General features: G+C 40.1%; 2 protein-coding genes across 6 annotated transcripts in view; one reads left to right on the top strand and one right to left on the bottom strand.

Moving 5' to 3' along the window:
- APBA2 (amyloid beta precursor protein binding family A member 2) overlaps positions 1 to 2,281 on the top strand; it is a 105,811-nt gene extending 103,530 nt beyond the window's left edge. For all 3 annotated transcript variants that reach the window (XM_037395482.1, XM_037395477.1, XM_037395481.1), the window contains one exon: positions 304 to 2,281. In XM_037395482.1, the coding sequence (XP_037251379.1) occupies positions 304 to 375 (72 nt within the window). In that variant the 3' untranslated portion in view covers positions 376 to 2,281. The remainder of the gene's footprint in view (positions 1 to 303) is intronic.
- FAM189A1 (family with sequence similarity 189 member A1) overlaps positions 1,412 to 23,751 on the bottom strand; it is a 147,404-nt gene continuing 125,064 nt past the window's right edge. For 2 of the 3 annotated variants that reach the window (XM_037395483.1, XM_037395484.1), the window contains 7 exons: positions 22,119 to 22,279; positions 20,745 to 20,880; positions 14,108 to 14,183; positions 10,677 to 11,267; positions 6,281 to 6,355; positions 5,228 to 5,556; positions 1,412 to 3,314 (listed from right to left, as the gene is read on the bottom strand). In XM_037395483.1, coding sequence (XP_037251380.1) covers positions 3,129 to 3,314; positions 5,228 to 5,556; positions 6,281 to 6,355; positions 10,677 to 11,267; positions 14,108 to 14,183; positions 20,745 to 20,880; positions 22,119 to 22,279 — 1,554 coding nt within the window. In that variant the 3' untranslated portion in view covers positions 1,412 to 3,128. The remainder of the gene's footprint in view (positions 3,315 to 5,227; positions 5,557 to 6,280; positions 6,356 to 10,676; positions 11,268 to 14,107; positions 14,184 to 20,744; positions 20,881 to 22,118; positions 22,280 to 23,751) is intronic. The other variant, XM_037395485.1, reaches the window with a different exon arrangement.

The following is a 23,751-nucleotide window of genomic DNA, read 5'->3' as shown; positions in this document are numbered from 1 at the left end:
GCTTTTTTACGGGCTGTAACTGGAGTAAGGTGTAACAATAGGAAGAGTCTTGGGCGTCTTTTTTAGCTATGTGATGTTGCATCCTGTCATCATGGTTTAAATAAAACCAAAAAAAAAAAAAAAAAACCCACACAGAGCAAAGACAGCAAACCAGCTTGTTAGAAGCAGAGAACTTTGAGCTAGGAACGTTGGTACCGTTCGCGTCTAGAGAAACCAGGTCACTAAAGCACTGGTACCGCAGGGAGGGACACAGGTTGGCCCTTCGGGGTTATTTTAAAGTGGTAACAGTTCTGTTAATCACAGATTCACATGAAGACCATGCCAGCTGCCATGTTCAGGCTTCTGACCGGGCAGGAGACACCCCTGTACATCTAGCCTGCGACTCCCTTGCGGCAAAATAACTTCAATGATTCCATCAGAGCTGCAGCCCTGGTAGCTGAAGAGAATTTTGTATTTTGTATGGATGAACGGCTTCGAAGCTGACCTGAGGACTCCGAAACAAGGAACAGACAGGTGTCTCTGCCTTTTCTCTCCTTCCTTTTTATTTCTTTGCCAAAAAGTGATGAGAAGGATGGTCAAGGACAATAATCACTGACAAAAACCTTTGTAAAACATTTAAGTATTTTGCAACATCTTCTAAACTCTTTTCTCATAAAACTTAAAACATATTTATTTGTAACCTTTATGTGGAGTGATGTATGTATGTCTGTCTTGTTTGATAACACGGTGAATGTGAATATTTGATGAATGAGACTGCAGGAAATGGCAAAGAGAAGCAATTGGAGAAAGTTATGGCTGCCTCAAGTTAAAAAAAAATCCCAGTCCCATAAAGTGGTTCAGTACCGATGGCTTTGCATAATTTTCAAACTGGTGCCGAATAGATGGTATTTCAGTGGAAAGGAATGTGTGCAGTTACAACTTTTAGATTCTAATGTAAAGAAAAAACCACTGTAGTACTTGGTATTGTTATTACAAGTGTAACCTGTTTGGCAAGGTGTGAACATAAATATGTAACAAGTGTTTCATATGCTAAATAAAGAATAATTGCCACAAGATTAAAATCAAAATATTTATTTAGATACATATTTATTTTTAATGCTTGTGATTTTTATGATTTAACAGAGTTATTTCATGGATAACTTATTGCACAGGCTGTGTAATGTGTGTGTTGGGCTGGGTTTTTTTTTCTTTAATTTTTGCATACTACCATTTTGTTTATATTAGCTCAAAATGGGAAAGCCATGCTTACCTGTTTCTGTCTTTTATAAAGTATTCTTACTCCTAAGGCGATGTGTTCTGAATGTAAATTGTTTTGACAAATAACCTAGCACCATCAGCAGTATTAGAATGTGTGTAGATAAAAAAACTAGTAGTAAAGTTGTATTCCTTATGAGATAAATGTTAATTGGTGTAACTTTTCGTCTAATTTTTTTTTTTTTTTTTTTTGGCCAAGGCCTTGAAGAAAATACACTGTGACTTAAGAAGCCTTACCATGCAGTAACTAAAGAGCTTTAGATGACTGTACTTCAAGGAGTAGTGTGTTGCATGCAACTGACCTTAGGAAAGAATTAACTTACTATCACTAATAAATCTGAAATAATAAAGGAAGCTTGCTTATTTTGTTTGTTGTCTAAGTTCACGTAATAAAAAAATACAAGTGGAAGATTATTTAATTCTTCATCTAAGTGCAGTTGCAAAGGTCACAGATGTTAATTTTTTATTTTTTAAAAAGGAATTAATCTCCTGAATTAGGAATTTGTCTGTCATTATCTTGAGAGTAGATGCTTTCAATTGGCACACCTTGCTGCCACTGGATGTCACTGTAACTTCACACCAATACAGAAGCATGCTATAATTAAAATACATTAAAATGGATGATTCTGTAAAACTTAAACTACCCATCTTCAGCTACATTCCTTTGTGACCTTTTCACAGGGTGTCTGCCCAGCTCAGAGTGACACAAATGAAACCAGTGTATGATTAAACCTCAAATGGAAACTAACGCTACTGACAAGCACTGCTGCAAAAAAATTAACGGCAACCTGTGGTAGGTTCTTTATGAGAACCTTTTGTTTAAGGCCTTTCCCATTTCCTCCGAGAGAGCCAGGATGAAGCTTGCACTGGAGGACGTTGCTGGCAGACCTGTGTTTATGCTGGTAATCAAATTAGTGTCAATGATACTTGCGTTTTAATATGATTTTTTTTAAAGATCAATGTTAAATAACTTACAACTGCAGAAGAACCACAAGGACATGTTTTAGTAACACAGATGTCAAACCTACTAATTGGAGTAACAATCCTTTTTGAAAAAACATTGGAGAATCTGCTAGATAAAAATACATCTGACTTCCTGTCAGTTGGCATTTGTAAAAAGTTTGTGAAATAGCTGCTTTTCGGCAACGCAGGAGTGCGGACTTTGTCCCTAACGCACCTTTTGGTCACGATTTGCAGAATGCTTAAACATCTGTTTTCAATAGCGTGTGCTACTCCATTAATAAACTCATGAGCATTCAGAACAAAGTGAAAATGAACCACACTGCAGCCATTACTGTAATTTAAAAGGGCAACATACTGGGGGGGAGGCAGGGGGCAGCCCTAAAACTAGGACAGATCCCTTAGCCTGGCAGGAAAGACGCTGGAGAAACGGGCTGGAAGCAGCACTGTACGTGCATATGAATCACCTTTACATTTCTATCCAAATCAGTTGGTGCAAAAGCGAAGTCCAGAAATACTTTTTTATTAAAACACTCATCATAGTTAAAACACTTTGAGGTACATTAAATAAATACAACTTCGAAGTTGTACAGCCGGTCTCTGGTGGGTTTCCAATGCTTTTCAAGAAATGCTAGGCAGCATCAGTAGTATTTCTCCAAGTACAGTGAAATAAACGTATTTCTGCTTGGGAAAACATTTGTTATGACTTTACTAATAAATCAGTTAAAATTTTGCAAAAATCGGGGCTGAAATTTACATTCAGAAAAAGAGGTGTTCTCCGCCTGTTGATGGAAAAAAGTGGAATTCCAAAGGAAGACACTTTTTCCTTTTTAATTCATCCACTACTTGTATTTCTCCCAGTCCTGGTTTCTTCCTTAATTCCCTCTGCTGGAATCACATACCTGCGAATATCATCAAAGGATGGTCTCCCGGCAAACTCCAATTAAACTGTGAGGCCTGTCCCGCTCTACACCGCGAGTGATGTGGGACCTGCGTAAGAAGGCAACTGGCGAGCTCAGAGCACCACAGCTCTGAAGGTGAAGATCTTCTTGAAGCCGCTTTCTAGAGGTATTCACATTCTGCTGAGAACTCGTAATGACCTGTTCAGAAGGGCAGGAACGGAGAAGGAAGAGAGTGGGAAAAACAGGGTAAGAAACGTTTTCATGGATAAGGTTCAGTCCCTGAATATGAGCTCATTGCAGCTCCCCAGTGATGGGGGGTGCAGGCTCCCCTCGCACCCCGGCTCTACGCTGAACCCACACAGGCACAAACAGGGATCTGTTCCTGTCTGTATGAATGAAAAGGAAACCTGTGGGAAAGGCGGCGGCTCGGCCTTATAACTGACAAAGAAAAACTGGGAGCAAATGACACTGATCTGTTTCTTGCAGCTGCTACGCGAGCTTTGCTGCTGGCGGAAGAGAACGGCAACCATGCAAGCCTGGTGAAAGTTCAGCGTTAACAGAACTGTCAGGCTGCTTCACACATCTGAGTTACACAACGATTTTACCAAAAAGTCTGCTGCTTCTTAAGTACATTGTTGGGATGCCCTGGACTTTCACTAATAATGTTTTTTGTCTGAAAAAAATAACTACCAAACCTATTCCTTTAATGTGAAAACCCCACGTGTCTCCCTGGATCTAAGAAATCCACACAGGACAAAACCTGGGCCATTGGTTTCTGGGTTTATGATCTACATAAAACCTACAATTTTTTATACTGTTTTGTTTTGTGAGAAGCTTAATTTTCTTTGAATGAGAAAACCAGTTTTCAACTTTCTAAACTTAAGGATGTTATGACCTATGAAATCATAAAGCAGTAAAAATGTTGAAGTGTAGTTCCGTACTGACGCTCTATTGGGCATGTCACGATCGTGCTGCCTTTTTCCCCGTGCACCACGGAGGTGACACACACTGCTCCTCCTTTGTTTCATCCACTGGCAGCAGAAGCGATCTCGCAGCAAGCTTTGTTACCTGCTGTATGTTTCCTGCTACACAACAAACTACCTCCACCTGCTCTCTAAGTGTTACTACATCCTGGTGTAATGCTTAGCCAGCTTCCCTCATTCAGGCCTCAGCAGCAGATGAATACCGCTGAAATGACAGGACGCCAGCCGAGGGGAACAGCCCCCGAGCTGCACCCTTCCTCACCGCTCCAGCTCTGCGGGAACCCTCCAGGCGACCCGAGTGCGGCCGGGCAGCGCTAAGCTACGAGCGTTCTGCTTTTCCAACCTGACAACATAAAAGCATCTTCATTTCTCTAGCGGTCGTTCCGGTAGCAATACTAGCAAGGGGCGATTCATCACCTTGCTCTCTGCAAGAAGGATGTATTCTTAAACATGCAGCAGGTAATAACAGTTGCTGCCACTAGTAATGCCCTTGGTTTGTAGCGTCCCTTCCAAGCCTGGTGTCTGGTTTATTCTGGCTCACGGTGACAGGAGGCATTGTTCCTTCCTTCGGAGAAGCACAATTTCTCAATTCTTTTCCCTAAAAATAGCAAGGGTCGTTATGATTCTTCTAGCCAGGGGTAAGGGTAACTGTACTGCCGCTTTGACAGATGGTGGCCCTGCTTGTCTGTCTACCCCTTCTTTTCAGCTCGTAGCTTATGCTCTACCAAGACATTTGCCTGAAAAAACAACAGATCCGAGTCAGTCCTGGGCAACTCCATATATAAACGCAAAGCCATGTGTGGAACAGTCACAGGCGCAGACAGGCGTTGGAAATAAGAAAGGATAATTATCAATGTGTAAATCTGCTCCCTATAGATCTCCTAGGATTTTACTGTGCCCTGCTGAAGAATTTTAAATGCATTTGTGAGTGCTTCGTTGTAATATATATTTAAATGCCCAAATGGGCAATATACTGCCCAATATATATAAATTATTTTCTTACTAAAGCCACGTCATTATAAAGGAACTTTTGTAGGAGTTGTCTGAAGTACTTAAAACTGCAAAAGCATTTAAATAAGGTATTTGTCTATCACAGTTGAGCAAATCTGTAGGACAGAAATGGCCTACCTGGTCTATAATATTGGCACTGAAGATGGCTTCTTCCATGTGTCTCTCATCAGATTTTATTACTGATCGTATGCTGTTCACTACGTGACGTACTTCTGGAGGGAGATTACAGTTTGAATGTTCCAGAAATTTTGCCACTAAAATTTTTGTGTCTTTATAGGCCTTAAGGTCCACTAAAGAGTGTGGTCGCTCTTTTGAGACTGTGTGCAAAGCCTTTGGCTTTTGGTGTAGATCAATTTTCCTTGTATCCCTCTGTTTTCCAGTTGGTAGGAAACTGCTCAAAGAATGCTGACAAGCAGAGGCAGCCATATGAGAACCAGAAACAGGAACTAAAAAAGGGGGGGAAGAATATCTTTAAAGTAATAGTTAAAAAAAGAAGAAGAAAGAAAAAAAAAAGGCAAAACAAATATTGTCACAAAAGTTTTTGGTTTGTCATAAAATGTCTTTCTTTTTCTGAAGAGTAACAAAACCATGCAATCAAGGAAATGCTGCACAATCGGTCATTTTAATTTTTAAAAATTTAAAAAAACATTTAATGGGTCAAGAGTAAGGCTTTCCTATGAGCAAGAAGGATTGCATTTCGGATGAGTGGGTGGGTAACTGAAGTACCTCATAACTCACTGGTATTTTTGTTACCTCTACTTTCAGGGACTCTGGTTGACATAAACGATAAGAGGAAACAGCAGCTACTCAGTGTTATATATGTAACTTGTAATGGTTTAGGCCCAGCCACTCCCCCCCAACTTTAAGAATAAAGTGCCACTTATTTATAAGCCTCAAAAATTATAAGCAGTGAATAATACAAGAGAGTTTAGTAAGAAATACAGAGAAAACAAAAATGCTAAAGTAAAACAGAGGACTTTTGCAGCATTTATTTTCACTCACAAGGCTGGTTCCCTCAGCACTGTACATCACATAGGTACGCTGTTAGTGAGTTTTCTGCCCCGGACTTCCTAGAGTTTTGTTTCTCTATCAGAAGCTTGAAGCTTTTAATTATTTTTAAAATAAAAGAAGGAAACCTGTATGATCCTGCTTTAGAAAACTGATCCTCACCTGTTTCTAATGTAGCTGGAGATAATCCTGCATCTTGATGCTGGCTACATACAGGATTCCAGGCACAATTATCACCTTTAACCAAAGAGAGAGAGAGACAGAAAGAGCACGATCAACCATTGCTATCCTCTGCCCAAAGCAAAGAAAAATGCATTGCAATTGTCTATTATCGCCTTTACAGAATTACTCAGAAAAAAATACTACTTTCAGGATGTCCGTTCATGACGAGAAGCTACTGCACACAGCAGCGTCCCGTCAGCTGTTAACTACATAGGAAGATGCAGTTCCTGCTTGCTGCTCCCCTCTGTCAGGCGGCCACCAAATCCTAAATGTCTCAGGCCCGAGCGCTGAAGCTACAAAAGGCTCCCTCTGCCCCGGGCAGATCTCAGACCTTCCCGCTACTTCCTTGGCAGACAGAGCTTGTCTTAGAAAATAGGAAAACCAAGATGAACCCTTCTTACTTCTACAAACCCCAGCATTATATTCAATATTTCTACCTCTTTTTTTTTTTTTTTTTTTTTAATAGATTCTCAGTTCTTTGCAGGACAAATGCATTCCGCCGCTGATTAAATTAATGGGTAGGTGGCCACTACGGTTAGTGATGATCCAGTCAATAAGAAGCGGTTCCAGAGCCTCTGCAGACAGCTCTGGGCACGGCTGCCTTCTAGCGACGGCGTTTCTGGGATGCCAGCACAAGCACCAACGACGGTAAGAGCACACTACGCAGTAATTACCACTGCAGCCTTTTTGATTTCAGCCTTGTGACAGTCACCCCTTTGAACCCTCTCATTTATGCTAAGGCTGTTTACATTATTTGTACAGACTGAAAGCTGTTCTGAACTTCCAGGCGGATCAGAAGAGGTTTTCTTCTGTATCTTCAGGGCAAGTTTATAATGAAAAGGTGGTGTAACCCTCTCTGGTAGAGTGAATAATTAAATGAAGGAAAACAAACATAAGATGCTACAAACATAGAAAATCTGTAAGAAATTAAGCGAGACAGCTTCTATTCTGTCTTTAATTTGCTCTGTTATGTTGAAGTACTGCAACACACGAATCATGCCATGCTTATTAAGAGGAGACACTTCAGAGGTTCTCTCTTCCCATCCATCATTATGCTATCGAATGTACTCGTGGCACAGGCAAAACTACACCGCTAGGCATTATCCTGAATTATCTGGAACACAGGCACTACAAGAATCACTCAGGCACTTAATTCATCTAGCCACACAGTCTATCATATTTGATTATAAATTAAGTTTATTGTAATAAACACAGTGCTAGAAGTTGATTTTGTTCTCCTTTGCTGTGATAAACTTTACCAGCAAAAGACAGAAAAATGTGCAAACTACTTTCCCCCTCCAAGAGGGAACTATTACTTACAGAGAATATACATAAACCCGCCGTACTTACACAGTCTGGGAACTACACAGGGACTATAAAGGCACCTATTAAACTAAACTTTAATTCATAATGTCTTACTAGGAGTGACAGATATTTCAAAACAAATCAGCAAGCTCATTTTCAGCATTAAAGGATTAATGGGAGAATTATTGCCTATACATACCATAAAGACCCCATCATGTCAAGATGTGCTTGAAGCACAAGAATTGTGTTTTATTGACTTAAGAGTGCAGTGTTTTACACCAGCATTAGAACTCCCAGATTACTAAATCATTAGATCTCATTGCTGTTGTGTCACTATGCTGTTGCACGCGTGCAACATCCTGTGTCAAATAATTTATGTTCTAATCCACATGCAGTGCAATCACAGTAACGTTCAAGACCCGTTTAACAATTCTCTAGACAGTAAATTTCAAGGCTGTGCTTCTAAATCTCTTCACACTGACTTGTATAGGGAGGTTAATCCGAAGATAAATTAGTATTTTTTCTCACAGTAGGAAGTCTGGGTCCCAAGACAAAACCACACCCCACTTAGCAATCTCACCGCTGTATTTTCCCATTTGTGAACACGCCTGAAGCTCCCCCACGCCTCAGTTCTCCAAAGTCTGCAGTACATGTCACATGAGTAACTACTATGAATGATACATAGGTACAGCTCTGTCTCTCATGCAGTCAGTCTGTTTGGCCAATTCTTCTACTCCAGGGTGATTTTAAAAATTAAGTGTATGTTAGTGAGAAAAACCCAAACACTTTTTCTCCTGGGTTGGTTAGTTGATGGAGCTCAGACTGCTCCCTTTATCTTTGCCTACTGTTTGGCGCTGTGGATGTATTTAAAATTTTCTGCAGTAATACCAACAGCCAGTCACGAAAAATCTCGATCAAATGCCTATTTGAAGTTATAAAGACTATAAAGGATTTCAGCTATGTGTCACAGCTTAGAAAAAATAAGCTTCAGGGCTGCTACAAACAGCTGGTACGTGTTACCAGAACTGCGCTACCTCAAAACCAGGTTGATTTCCAAATAACATTCAACAAGAAGTAGAGGAAGGGGAAGTGATGTGAAGTTGTGAAAACCTCCACAGAGAAAAATTTTTCAAACTGTAGTTTGCCAAATGTATAGATGAAAGAAACAGGCACATCTAGACTCAACTGCTTCTCTGGAAGGTTTCATTTTAAACAGTCTGCTGTGGGCAGCAAAAGGACAGCAGGCTAGGTCAGCGCAAACACGTTCCCTCAGTTACTTCTTCTCTTGCTCCTCTCTCATGTGTGTGTAGCAGTGTCTCTAGAACCATCTCTGCTCCTTTATTACAACTTTTGCTAAGCCTAGTTATGTCTCACTAACGTGCAACCTGTGTCCCTCAACTCACGTAGGGCTAAGAACTTGGAAATTAGTCAAAATCATACCCATAATGCCGCTTCTCCAGAAGAGATGACGGATGTATTTAGGACATGTTAAAAATGAAGGCAGAACATCTGCGCTGCCAGGTGTCCCTGCAGGCAGCTAGAACATGCAGATACAGCTGCCCACAGTAACCTCACTCAAACGCTACCCAAAGAGCATATGGAGCACAATATTGAGAACTTGCAGAGCGTGATCCAGAAGAGAAAGGGCAGTTCTTGTCTTTGGCACAGTAGAAAGGATTCAGCAATTCCTATGTACTGCCTGCACGGCAGCTTCAGAGCACGTACATCCTAGCAGAGTGTATTTCATAACATAAACGCAGACTTCTAGATGAAAGACTCGCTTTTCTCGGACAGGATGCTAAGGCTAGATTCCTGAAGGTAAAAGACATTCAATTACTGAACTAAGTATGAGGTCTCTGAAATTCACAGAAACAGAATAATGATGCAAAAAGAAGTGTAGTAGAACCCACACATCATCTTCCTAAATGAAACCGGTTTTTTCAACATTTTGTCCACTTTTGTTTTGAGCTAGTCACAGGATTCTTCCTCTAGACCCCTTAGAAAGCCCAGTGAACGCATCTGTAGGAACACTGTCTATGGCAGGGGTCCTCAAACTACGGCCCACGGGCCGGATACAGCCCCCCAGGGTCCTCAATCCGGCCCCCGGTATTTGCAGACCCCCCCCGCCGGGGGTTGGGGAGGGAAACCAAGCAGCCACAGATGACTGCCTGCCATTTCATCCGCGCGCCGGCCCCTTGGTTAAAAAGTTTGAGGACCCCTGGTCTATGGCATCTTACAAAGCTTTTAATCTTTACTTTCAAACCACTTCTCCAGGTTACCCCTTTGAACCTCTCTAAACAGCTTACATCCTTTTCTGAAACCTGCACTCTTCAAACTATTTAGACCATTCCTGCTATTATTTGATCGGGTTGTTCTCTACTAAATCAAACGTTTCTTTTCCACTAACAATCAGACTTTTATGAAGATACGCTGGCTCAGCTAACAACATCTCTCTTCTTCCCTGCTTGTCTAAAAGGAGTTTCACAGCAGAAGATGCTTATCCACAACACCAAAAGCTTTGCTTTTCATTTATCATCTTATCACGTGCCTCATCTTTCATTTTTTTTGTCTTTTAAAACTTTTCACTGTACACTCCAACTTGCCGCTACACAGTCACGCTCTGTTGCACCAATACTGTCACCTTCAGGAAACACAACCCGCTGTATTACAAGCATGACAGCTCAGTTAATCGCTTCCTAAACAGAGCCCAGCTAGCCTTCTACTTCTTGGTTTAGCTTCTCAATATAATAGTAATAGAGAGGTGGAAGCATCTACTCAAGAGATGGTTTTCTGAGCGGTGCAGAAAGGCTGGTACAATTCAGAAAAGCCAAAATTAATTTCACTCTGTCACTATTCCCATTTCCATTCTTCTTAATTTTAAAATCTAGAAAAAGTGCACATGGAACCGAAGCCTTCGTACGTAAGTCAACCCTTGTCGGAACGTTGTATATGGTTTCCAGCAGCATCAGTCGCTGCATAAATCACCACTCATTTGTCCCACGCTCCACCAGCCCTGTGGCACTGCACCTACCTTCTGTGTAAGATGAACATGATACAGGGTCACTAGTTGATCGGACTATATTTGAAATTCGGCATTTTGTAATGTGATGCTGCCGGACAGCACTCTCGTGGCCACTCGCATATGATGAAGTATTTGCGGGCCCAAAACGGGGAGAAGTCTGGGAAGGGACAGGAGGCTGGCTAAAGTCCACACAGCACATTTTCTTTTGCTTCAGCAGCGGCGTGGCATTGCTCTCTTGAGCAGAACTCGGCAGTTCTCTTTCTGAGGGGCTGAAATGCTCTGAGGAACAGTCCGAGGACCTGCCATGGGCACAGTTCTTTTCTTGTCCTTGAGACCTGTCTGTAGAGGCCCGGCTGTGGGAACTGTCATCCTCATCAGGACAACCCTCCGAGCGAGTTCTGTGGAACCTGCAGCGGGTGCTGTAACCCAGCATGCTGCAGCTCTGGTCCGTAGCCCCTTTGGGGGTTGTACAGTAGGGAGAGAGATCTGCAGAATGGAGAGATCCTTGAACTTCCAGTGAACAAAGATCTTCAGAGGAGTAGCTACGGTCTGGGACATCAACAGCCTCAGAGACCATCAAAGAGGTGCTCTCAACAGAAACTGCAAAACAAGACATTCACAGAAAAATAAAGACTTTGTGCCCCTCCCCCATTTCCCCCACCCCATTTTCAATACACTGCTTTTAATTTAGCAATTGGCAAGTACATTAATAGTTACTCAACAGCTTTCAGATGACAGACTGCCAAAGCAAAAAGGAGACTGAAGTAACTGACTTGTTTCTGGTGTCCCTCAGCAAAGACAGTTTGTGCTGTCCTCAAGAATTTGTTTCAACTAACAAGCATGCTGGGGCACCGACAGCACAGCATCAGCTGTAGCTACATTTGGATGGGAACAGCTCTTTCACTACTGGTGTCTCTGGTAAACGGTGAGATTGTCTGTAGTAGAAAAAGTAAAACTTTATAAAAATGCTGAAAAAACATGGTTCTCATCACTTTTAAACCTATCACTGCTGTCAATATTAGCTTTGCACCTAACACTTTCCAATCAATCATCAGCTCCCTGAAGCATTTATCCAAGTTCTTTACAAATGAGAATTCACCATCGTTTTGTGTGCCAGAGATGTTCCATACCTGACACACACACTTCAGGTAGAAACAAAACATTCTGTGCGAGGCCACACCATCTTTGAAGTCCTTTGTATTAAAAACTGAGACTGTTAACACTTCCTCCATCATGTCTACAAATATGTTAGGAGTGAAAAAGGCCCCCTGCATGGAAGTAAGTATTTGCCTCTGCATTATTCCCCAAGTCATGTCAAAAATAAAGAAAATAAAACTAGACAATCGAGTCTCCAGGCCCCAGTAATACAGACAACACTTCTCCCATATCAGACTGGAGCTCCTTGAAGTCCTACATCTAAAATCAAAATATTTACAAAGTACACATCACATAATTCTATTCAGCTCGGCAGCCTCTTACGCTCTTGTTTTGCACAACAGCTGTCACTAACCATATTGATGAGACAAAAGTATTTAACTGTTTTGTTCAGGAATAGGAAAATAGGACCTTTTAGTGAATTGGAGAACATTTGTTAAGTGCTCCCATGTTTTGTGGTCTAGGAAGCAGTGAGCTTTCCTACGGTATAGGGAAATTAGCTATCAAAATGAAAATCAAATATTCATGAGGTTGGATTTTATGAAGAACATTTTCTTCTTACATAAAATGAAACAACGACTATTTTCTTTTGGGCCTTCCAGGAAATAGATTTGTAACACTTAGAAGGCCATCATAACTTTGCCAAAAAGGACATAATAATCAATAATGGAAATACCTCTATACCTCTACATTACACTAAAACCTCATAATATGCACCATTTATTATGTGTTAGGTGCAAAGCTGCAGTGGCTTATAGGGCCATTTGTATTTGTGATGAGTCCCCAGGTATCTTTTTTTACCTAGTCATGATTCTTTGCAAATATTCCCTTAACTCAAGCTTTTAAATATCTATAAAGTTTGTATGGATAAAAATGAAAGCATCCAGTTTGTGCCTGTCTTCAGAGCACAGATCTTCACTGTGCAAACTCTCTGGTTTGATTCGATTTAATCGATCATTAGAACATGGTGGCTTGTACCATTTGCTGCCTGGACTTAAGGGCCTTAAACTGTATTTACAGCTTCTTACTGTTCTACTCTTCCACTGGCAGTTTTTCCAGCACTACAGATGGCAGGAGGAGGGGCCTAAAGCAGGTGAGAAGCAATCACTGCTCAAAGGACATGGCATGGTGAGACCTGACTGATTTTACATGAATAAAACATGCCCGAGGACCTTCCTGGTTCCCTTTCGAGCGTGCACAGCACAATAAGATCAAAACTCTGGCCTGAGAGGTGGTCCACTGCTTCCTGATAGTCAGAACTCTAGCACTGGCCTTAAAACTCAGACTTTCGTATGTGAATGTGAAGTCCAAATGTACTTACGAACTTTAGGAACTAGTTCTGTAGACACAGCCCTTTGTTAACAGCAGCACTTAAAAGCTAGTCACCTCCAGCTGTCACACTCCATTGCAGTTGTTAAACACCAGGGTATTTTAAAAAAATAATAACAAATTAGCAGTAAAGTTAACCACCAGTGGCTTTGGAAATGGGAGTCCTGCTGCACAGAAGAGCCACTCTGTGTGCACAGGAGCAGATGCTCGTCACTAACCTGCGAGGCTGCCGGTCCTGCTCAGGATGCTGGGCGGGAGAGGACTATTTCTCTTTTTTGGACCACTCTGCCAGCACCTCTCTGCCCTAAGTGTACTAACTGAGAACACCTGCCAGTCTGATCATTAATACAACATGCATATGATGTGGAAAAAGTATTTAATGGAGGTTTTACTAAAATCATTATTTTGTAGAAACTGCTCAACACCTCATGATCCAATGAGGCTTGGATGTTTAAAAAGCCCTCCGTGTCAACAGATGCGGTAACAAGGCCTGGTCTAGTAACTTTAAAATTTTAAACAAATGGGCTCTGTGCTGCTACTCATCTACTTGCATTCACAAAATCTATTGTTCAGGCAGGAAGCTTCCTATTCAGGCTTCTGGAAGCCATGCAGGAGACTGCTACGCTGAGAAGGTGTGTGGACTATCAGGAAGGCACCTGTGGTTGCTGACAATGAGAAACAAACTGCCACTTATACGCACGACTCTTCAAAGAGAAATGACAGTTACCATCACTGCCTCAAAGGGCTTTACAGAGCATGCTTTGCTGAGCAAAACTCTCCTCTGCATTTCCAGCCGCATCAGCTTATGACTGTGAAAATGTTCTTCTTGCCATGAACAATCTGAAAGCAAATCCTTCTTTCTCCATTGGGAAGGGCAGAAGAAGAAAAGAAGGAAAAGACCACTCAAAAATCCTGTAATGTCTTTCTCAAGTAGACAAACACAATGGTATGATCACCTTGTGTGCTGAAATCCAGGGCCGTGATCCTCTCACCCAGGCTGGACTCGGACACTTGCTGATCCGTACCAGTGACCTAAAAGAAAACTGCTTATTTAAACAGCATGATCACCTGCGATTTACCAAAACAACATTCTGAAGAACACACCTGACTGTGCAACAACAACGATCTATAAGCTGTTATTCAGATCGAAAGCTATTTAAAGATACAGTATTTAACAATGTCTTTGGGTCAGAGACAAATGCAGCAGGGCAAAGGAACATGCTTACAGCAAGTTTTCATTTTTCCAGAATCTACAAGCTAAATTCATCTGGAATTCACAGGCAGCCGGGGCTGCAGGCCCACCTAACAAACTTAATGCCTGCAATGCTTAAAACTATTGATCTTATCACAAGCAATGTCTTTCTCCAGGCTGCGTTTTTCCATATTATGCTTTTTTCCTACCACACTGTATCACACTAAACGAGGGCAAGGAGCAGCAGAAGCCGTAAAGACAAGCACAAGAGCAGTATTTTCCTTTGGTTGTTTGCTGAGATGTTAACGCCGAATGTATTTTTAGGGCCTGTAACGTCACTGCCACCCCAAGTGGCACCCATGCAGGGTGCTCTCCAGCCTGTCAGACTGCTGATGGGAGATAGGAGGACTCACTTTTTTACTGAAAGGATGGATCTAAGTGGACCTTCCCTTCAATTTTGAGAATTATGTGAAAAGAATACAGAATCAGTCCTGCTGGAAAGACTTGATCCCTAAGCACCTGAAATCTAGGAAACATTCTTTCTACTGATTTTGATAAGACTTTTGATTAGACCTTGTTGCAAACCTCATTAAATCTGTAGCAGTTGTTTTAAACCACGATTATTTAAAAAATGGCTCCAATAAATAGCTGGTAACAATAAATGACAGGAAAAAAAAAAAAAAAGAGAAGTTGAAGGAATGAGACTGATACTACCTTCAGCAGAACGCATTTCTGCTTCTGTCTGTAGGGCCACAATTAACTAGTAAAAGCTTGTTACAGTTGGTGACAGAGTCTAGAAATCAACATCAGTCACCTCTGTGAAAACGTTTTTGTCAAGAGCTTAATTTGTATCTGTCCCTCTAAAAACCTGAATGTGAACCACTATTACTCTGAAACTATTAAGGAAAGAGCTTCCAGTGCACGGTGCCAGCATAGATTAATGCACACACATATACACGTAACTTACTGTGCTTACATATTTTTTTTTTATCTATCTGTCCACAGAAACTTTTTTTGATACATTTAGTTTTTTAAAGTGATTTTAAGCCTAAGGGTTAGCAAATACAACTCTAAACATGGACAGTACCAGAAGTACTTTAACTCAGCAATAGGTGGATAAAGGACTGGGAGGCAAAGTGAAATCACTCATTTTAAACAATTTGCTTGGAAATTTCTTAAAGGATCTTCCTTTATTGAAGCAGAATATCACATCTGTGGTAAAAATATAAATTAGTTGTGTCACTCTAAGATGCAGAACATTCCTCGGAACTAACTGTGGAAGTGCTGGGAACTAACTGGAGAAGTAACAAGTGTTCTCAAATAGGCTTTGTGCTGGAGAAAATTCACACTAACTGCATTTTGGAAGAAATAATATGGTGTTTTAAGGTTGTGTGTTTCTTTTCAAAAATCTAAAGGTTCTTTTAAAGTCTAGGTGGTTTCATAAATTCCTAATCATTGACAGGGAAATATATTCTGCATATTTGTTCCGAAACATTTATTGACCTACATTCTGCCGGTCACTTGGCAGCAGTAGTGACATTGTCTAGTACCTATAAAACGAGTTACATGCAAGGCTGAGGTTTTAGCAGACCTGTACTAATGAAAAAGAACCATCTGTAGCTTTGACCTAGTAAATTTAACCTAACATTATTACACAGCATATAAAGCTAACTTAAGGCTTGTGAAAAAAGCTATCTTAGCAATACTTGAAATCAAAATACTGCATCTCTCAAAAACCCCACACTATTTTACAGGTAGAAGAAATACATGCACTGTATTTACACACCTTACTTTCCTATTACACAAACGCTCCTAGATTACGACAGTTCAGTCTTCACATCCTTTTTTTTTTAATTCTCTGCTTAGTTTGCCAAAGGGAACAATTAGAGCATTGAGAGAATTTTTTGACCTGGGAATAAGGTCATTTGACACAAGCCAGAGAACAGCTCTCAGTACTCTGCTTTGACACCTTGTTGGAACAGGGCTTGCACAGAGCACACCGTGTTCCCAAGGTGTATTCCAATGTGGGCGGGAGACAAACTATTTTACCTTGCAGTTAGGTGTTAACATTGAGAATCTTTCAGCTCACCTAGGTAAGGAGTCATGTCTTAGTCAAGGAAACTACAGAGAGGAACTGTTCTCAGCACTCTCCTCCATGCAAGGAGATTTGTATCAGTCTTTCATATCCTTTGGAATTTAGACAGACACAAAAGCTCAGCCATGACACATCTCAGGCTCTGCCTCACCTCAGAGGCTCCTACAGAGGCTGAAAACCCTGCAGCAACACACCTAAAGACATGAGGCTGTATAAATAAGACAACATTCTCACAGGTGACTCATTACTATGCAAAACAAAGGACATGGTACCTTAAGCTTAACTTCTGGATGCTTGCTTATACACTGCAGACTATATTATATTATAGTTTTCTCTAATTACAACTGCTGGAAATTAAAAAAACCCAACCAAACAAACCTCACAACCAAACCCCAACAATATGACAAATGCATGGGACAAATACACACACACACATAAATTGCTTTTTGAGACCAAATGGAAGACTGTGAATATTCTCCTCTATGTAAAATCCCCCACATAGAAAAAAGCACTCATCATCTTTAAGGTTTATCATTCAGAGGCCCCATAGGTTAACAACCAGCCACCCTTAATAGTGAGAAGATGAGAGATTTAAAGATTTCAGGCATGCAGAGGAAATCAGGGATATAATCTCAATTTTCATTTCTACTTTTTTCAGAGTTTTGTCATATTTTGCAAAACATAAGCCATTTAAACCTATCTGATCAATGTGTTAATTGTTCCTTTTCCTTCCCTCGTTCCTTCTCCATTCACAAGAGTAATTGCTGAATGTATTTCATATGCATTTGGAATTGATTAACCTTGTGGCTTGGGGGAAAAGGAGAACCATGGTTTTAATTATAGTAGGTAACACTAACAATTTTTAGTCAGGTCACAGGGACATCACATGGTTTCATACAGGTTCCTGCACAGCCTAGGGTAACACCACCTTATTGACTTGCACATCCTCAGACATAAAGCTGATAAAGACAGTGACTAAGCTATCAATAGGAAAAGGGAAGAAATCCGTTGCTTTTAACAAGCCTGCACAGCAAACCTTATAAAAGTCACTGGTATAATTCACCCACAGGCCCAATCTGTTTGTTCTCATCTTTTCTATATCCTAGTCAATATTTTGCACGTAAAAGTGTGAAAAAACTTCTATTCATAGTCATAAAATGGGAATTCCTAATCAGTACAAATGACAACAGCAGTTTTTTTAGTTTGACGCAACCACTTCAATTAGCACTGACATTTGCTGTCTGTGAAAACACATGAAATACTGAGTCTAATTTGATACAATTTAGTAAAATTCTACAGACCTCAATCCATTTAAAAACAAACAAAAACCTATTGCTTGATGCCTGGTAAGAGGTTTTACAATTATGACATTATTACATCATGGTTCCCAAAAAGCATTTACATAGCTGAAGTTTTGCCATGATTTCTTTCCATTGCAAAGCCTGCCTTCGAGGGATTTATAAATCTAATTATTCCAGTTCACACTGTACCATAGCTCAGTGCGTACTATACGGGAGCATTTGCATCACGTAAGAATTTGGGACTCCATTTTATTCCTCTTGTAGGCCTAAAACTGTCTTAGACTTTGGCTCCATTCCATTCCTCCATTTACAGATTTACTGGGACACTGCAAAAAATATGGTTAGGGCTCTTGTTGTCGAGGAAGGTGTCTGGTACGAAGTCACCGTGCAGGCTTTAGCTGGCATTGCCAGTGTACTTCACTTCCAATCCTCAGCACCTGTTGGTATTTTGCTCCTACAAGTGCTCTGAACCAGCAACTACCAGGCATATATAAACTCACCCCTGGTAAGAAACTACCTATTTATCACCATTTAGAAATTAAAAGTCACCGCTCATTTTCACTCATGATTAGAACAAACACTCCTGGAATCCAGGTGGCCAGAGAAATAAGCAAGTCACTGACACTGACCCCAGATGCCATAAAAATAACCATCAATACATCTACTTATTAAAGCTTGTGCTCTTCTTGCAAGAGCATGTCTTTGCTGCTTTAAATCATGTCTTGCTAAATTACATTTTTCTTATATGCTGGTGCTGTTTTGCTGCTGGATGTTGAGGCTTATGCAAACTAATCCCAATTACAAGAGTGCTCAAAGTGATTTTGTGCTCAGGTATAAATAGACACTTTTCTAAACCCTACTTAGTACCACATATGAATTCTTACTACAGAGATGATCCTTTTGTTTCCCCCCAAACCATGTATACTTCATACCACTTTTGCCAATTTTTTTCTTTTTTGATTACTGAAAAATATCAGCTCCTCCAGGGCTTGCATGTTCCTCTGAGTTACTATAAAGGAAGGAGGATGGAAAATGGATAAAAAATACTTTAGGGAGGAGATGGCCTTGGAAACTCCAATTTTGCTATTCAGAAGAGAACTTCACTCCTAAGCAGTTAATACTGATTCATTTTATTATAGCCAAATAGACCAAAGGTAGTGCAATGTTTGGCCTGTTTACTGTGGCCGGTGGCAGAAGGCATGCTACAAGGCAAGGATTAGAAGAGTTATCAGAAGCTGCTTTGTCACTTCTAGAAGCTGCAAAATTAGGCATATCTTGGAGGTTTTTAATTGCATTTTTGTCAGGGACTGTGCATCTCAACATTCTTTTTTTCTCAGATGCTTGCCTTATTAATTAGCCTAATAATCTTCTTGCGTATAATAGTAAAAAATTGTATAATTTCTTTAGTTTTGTGGTTTCAGTTGGGGTTTCCCCCAGCATGAAAAAAATCACTAGCTAACTTTTCAGTGTTATATTCTGGGGAAATGCGAAGTACTTCCCTTTGTTTTTTGGGTGCAATTGGCAACCTGAACACGTATTTCCACAGTGCTATTAACAACTGATAAGCAGTATCTAGAATGTTTCACTTTTTGAGTTTTTACTGAAGCCTGCAAGAAACTACAGCTTCTAAAAGCAATTTTAAGTATTTTCCCATCTGTGACCGCTGATTCAATCACCACAAATCATCTCAAGTAGAACTTCACTCAGATTCGCTTTGGCTGTACATGCAGATACATTATAATTCCAGTTTCCGTTGAGCTGATACTATAGAGTAAAATAGAAGGCAAAAAGTGTAATGTCAATATTTGTCTGAAGTATATTGGATTATTTCTCAAAGTTCAGAATATAGGTGTTATGCGCTCTCTGGAGTAACCAATAACAGCAGAAGCTATTAAAAGCCATAACAGCCGTAAGTATAAGCAATAAACACATAGGAAGAACACATCTCTGTGCTTTTATCATTCAAATCTTTGCTCTGTATGGTTTCTTATCAGCTAATGTAACTCTGAAACAGGAATCAATTCCAGCAATTTGGTGGCTGACAGGAGCCTCCTTACAGAGGCTGTATCTTACAACTACTAAAGCAGAAATCTGGCACAGAGTTCAAGGCAACCCATCAAGACTGGAGCACACCATTACAAGAACCTATACCAGTACCAGTACCAGATGCTCCAAGTATTTTTCCAGAACATGATCTGAAATCTGACATGAGTGGGGGACTGCAAATGTGTATTTTTAACGTTGTTAATCTGAGGGGTTTGTTAGTTTTCAAGTACATGTTCTATCACCACACAGAGTTTAAAATGGAATTTTGTAATTATCTTGGCTCAGATCACACACAGCACAAAACCAGGTGTCCCATGAGCATTATGCTATACACACATACACAAACACACACAAGTTATAGCATTACATGTTACAAGACACGCAGTTATCTTTTTCCTTATTAAACCTACACTGTTGTGTGGAGCTCCAGCTAAAAGTAGTATAATGAAGTGAGGTATAGCCACTATCATCTGTAGCTGGAATAAGAAATATTTTACAAATGTAGGGGTATTTTAGAAAATGCACCTGCTTCCTAATCAAGATTTCTTATTACCTATAGAAATTAAAAAATACAATCTTATTTTAAAACAACATTATCCTTCTCAGATAAGGAAAACCACCGTGCTTTGGTGATTCCAATCCATTCTAGGTTTTTGTTACTGACAACCAAGTATCATACAACTTTTTAAACAGATGGTATCAGCAGAAATTTCACTACTCTGATAAGTATTTGCCCAAACATGCAAGAATATAAGGAGAATACACATTACGTAAAAGTTGTTAGTTAAACCTTTTTGAAGATAATGGTCTGAAAAGCTTGTATAAGGAATATAAATACCTTCTAATGGTTGTTCCCCCAAAGTGCAACTAACTCCTAAATTATGTTATATTTATTTAAAATTGTTTTGCATCCAAAAAACTTGAAAACTACATAAAGAATTTCCTTTGGCTCTCCTTACCCGACTGGCGGGTGTCTCTCCGATCACTGCCTCATAAGGAGGGGGCAGCTCAGTTGGATACAGCATTCCCGGGCTGTTAATGGTTACTTCGTATAAAGCACTGAATGGGGAATGAGGAAAGTCCAAGTGGAGACCTCTGTTTAAAAAACACAAACAAGTAAACTTAATATAATCAAGAAATGGCACTGGATTTATTTGGTAAACTATTATCTACACTACAGCGATGTAGAGCGTTCCCTGAATTCAAAGCCAACACACCATAGAGAATTATATTGAAGAAATTTATCAGACAGCTGTCCTGGTTTCAGCTGGGATAGAGTTAATTTTCTTCTTAGCAGCTGGTGCAGTGCTGTGGTTTTGAATTTAGCATGAGAATAATGTTGATAACACAGGGATGTTTCAGCTGTTGCTAAGTAGTGCTCACTTTAAATCAAGGACTTTCCAAGCTTCCCATGCTCTGCCAGTGAGCAGGGGCACAAGGCACTGGGAGGGGGCACAGCCAGGGCAGCTGACCCGAACTGGCCAAAGGGCTGTTCCATACCATAGAACGTCACCTCAGTATATAAACTGGGGGGGCTGGCCGGGGGCTGCCAATCACTGCTGGGGGACCGGCTGGGCATCGGTCAGCGCAGGGTGAGGAACCGCACTGTGCATCACTTGGTTTTTTGGGTTGATTTGGGGGGGGTTGTTTGGGGGGTTTTGTTTTTTTTAATCCCTCCCCCTTGGGTTTTATTCCTCTCTTTCTCTCTCCCTTTCATTACCATTATTATTATATTTTTATTTCAATTATCAAATTGCTCTTTTCTCAAACCACCCGAAGTTCTACCTTTTCCTGATTATCCTCCCTCATCCCACCAGGAGCCAGGGCAGTAAGTGAGCAGCTGCATGGTACCTCGTTGCAGGCTGGTGTCAAACCATGACAACCACCAAAATGAAGCCTTCATTCACACGGTAGCTTTAAAAATTCTATTTCCTTCTGGATGCCAGCCATCTCTACCAGCCCATTTTGCAGTCATTAATGTTCTTCGTTACTCCACATTAAGACACACTAACTGCAATGATTTCCTTGGAAAGTTAAATCTCATATTCAACTTCAGGTGTATAATGTCAAACAACTGTGAAAGAATCAACCTATAAGCTGATCTCTGCTTTAAGTTCAATATTGATATCCTTGTCTTAGTTAAGCTCAACCACTTCGTGACTGTATCCCTTATCACAGCAGCGCTTTACCACAAATGTTTCCAGGTGCATCCTAACAAGTTTGCAGAAAACATATGCAATCTCTCTAGGAAAGAAGCACCTAATGTCAGTGAAGAACACTACTTGGCTTCATATTCTTTGAAAGAGTTTCACAGTTTGTAGAAGAAGAATCACCTCTGTGCCTCTATCACTGGTGTGCAGGTATATTCTGGCGGGTAGTAGGGTGGAGGTGGTATTGGTGGTATGAACTCATCAAAATCCAAGGTTTGATGCAGGATAGTTCCATGCGGAGTCATGCAGTCAGGATTGGTAGAATGTGGCCTCTGTGGCAGAAACTGAAAATGAACAGGTCAGGTTCCTTCATATGGTAGAAACATCACCACCAATAATAAAAATTTTAATAAAAGGTCAGTATTAGCAATCCTGAACGATACCCAATTTCATTAATATCCATAGTGAAATGAAAGAGACACTTCTGGAAGCATAAAAATATTTGAGATCAGCAAGGAGTGTGAATCAAATTGCCGAAGTACAGCAGAAGGTTTTACTAAAGACTAACCTGTGCCTCAGAGCCAGTCACTCTTAGGGTGCAAAACACAGACACTTAAAATTAAATGGCTTTTCAAGAAATACTTCTATCTTGTAATACAATTTTATTGTAGCACTACATAATCAGCTGTATTTTAATAACTGATGAACAATAGATAAAACTAAAACAACCATTTCCATGTTTTTGTTTCCAATCTGAAATGCCTTGTGCTTACAGAGGAAAAAAACCAAACCACACACAGCCCCAAAACCCCAAATATATCAAAACTAGAAACAAGCTACCACATATTCATTAAATTTTGTATAAGACAACTATAAATATCCCACCTATTTTTCATTTCCAAAAAAAAAGCCATTTATAACTAATCTTTATTATTCTTGTAAAAGAAAATATTCTTAATTGCCATTTGTCGCTTGGCGATACAGACGCTGCACACTTAAACGGGGTGTAAAGGTTTTAAATACTGGTACGAAAGTAAGAAAAACATTTATTTCATATAAACATCTCAAACCCAAAAAGAAAATAACTACACTGAATAATAAAAATTAATAATACTGAGAACCACTGTCAACATTTGTGATGGGAACCTAATCGGCTTCTAGCATAGCAGTGCTATCAAGAAACCATTGATACCTTTTATATCAGAAACAGTGTAACCGAACCAGTCCGCTAGGGAAGGCTTAAACTACCTCAGGATCAAATAGGGACCACTCTGCAGATCACACTGGAACCCAGCCACCTTGACCTGGCTTTCTATGGTCCCATGGATCAAAAGGGATCAAAAGGCATCAAAAGGCAATCTAAAACCACAGAGGAATTATTTCTTCTCCAGGCAAGCTTCTGCTGTCACATCACTTTTCTTGGATCAGTAGATGACTTGGTCTTTAGCTCATGTCTTTTAAAACAAGTGAACTAAAAAAATCTGCTGAAGGCACATTTCTTTTTCATACTGGTACAGCAGAATATATGTCTTTGTACTGTTGTCTCATTACATTATTATTTGTTTAAATCCACGATAAAGACTGAAGAAGCAGTGAAATAAAAGGGAAAATGCTTACGTTTAGGAGATCCAGCAAATAGGAAGTAAATTACTTTAATCTTTTAATGTCACAGTTTTCTATTTGTCACTTTTTCAAATTTAACTTGCGCAGTTTTGCTGAATTTACATTACCATAGAAAATACATGGTAAGGCTGAGTTACATCTTAATTCTATTAAAAACACTACATATGTTATTTCAAAGGTCAAACCCGTAATA

The sequence above is a fragment of the Falco rusticolus genome, chromosome 7 (genome assembly GCF_015220075.1).
Source record: "Falco rusticolus isolate bFalRus1 chromosome 7, bFalRus1.pri, whole genome shotgun sequence".
Classification (NCBI taxonomy): Eukaryota; Metazoa; Chordata; class Aves; order Falconiformes; family Falconidae; genus Falco; species Falco rusticolus.
The sequence above is the reverse complement of the archived record's forward strand: the minus strand, read 5'-3'. Positions and strand labels throughout refer to the sequence as shown.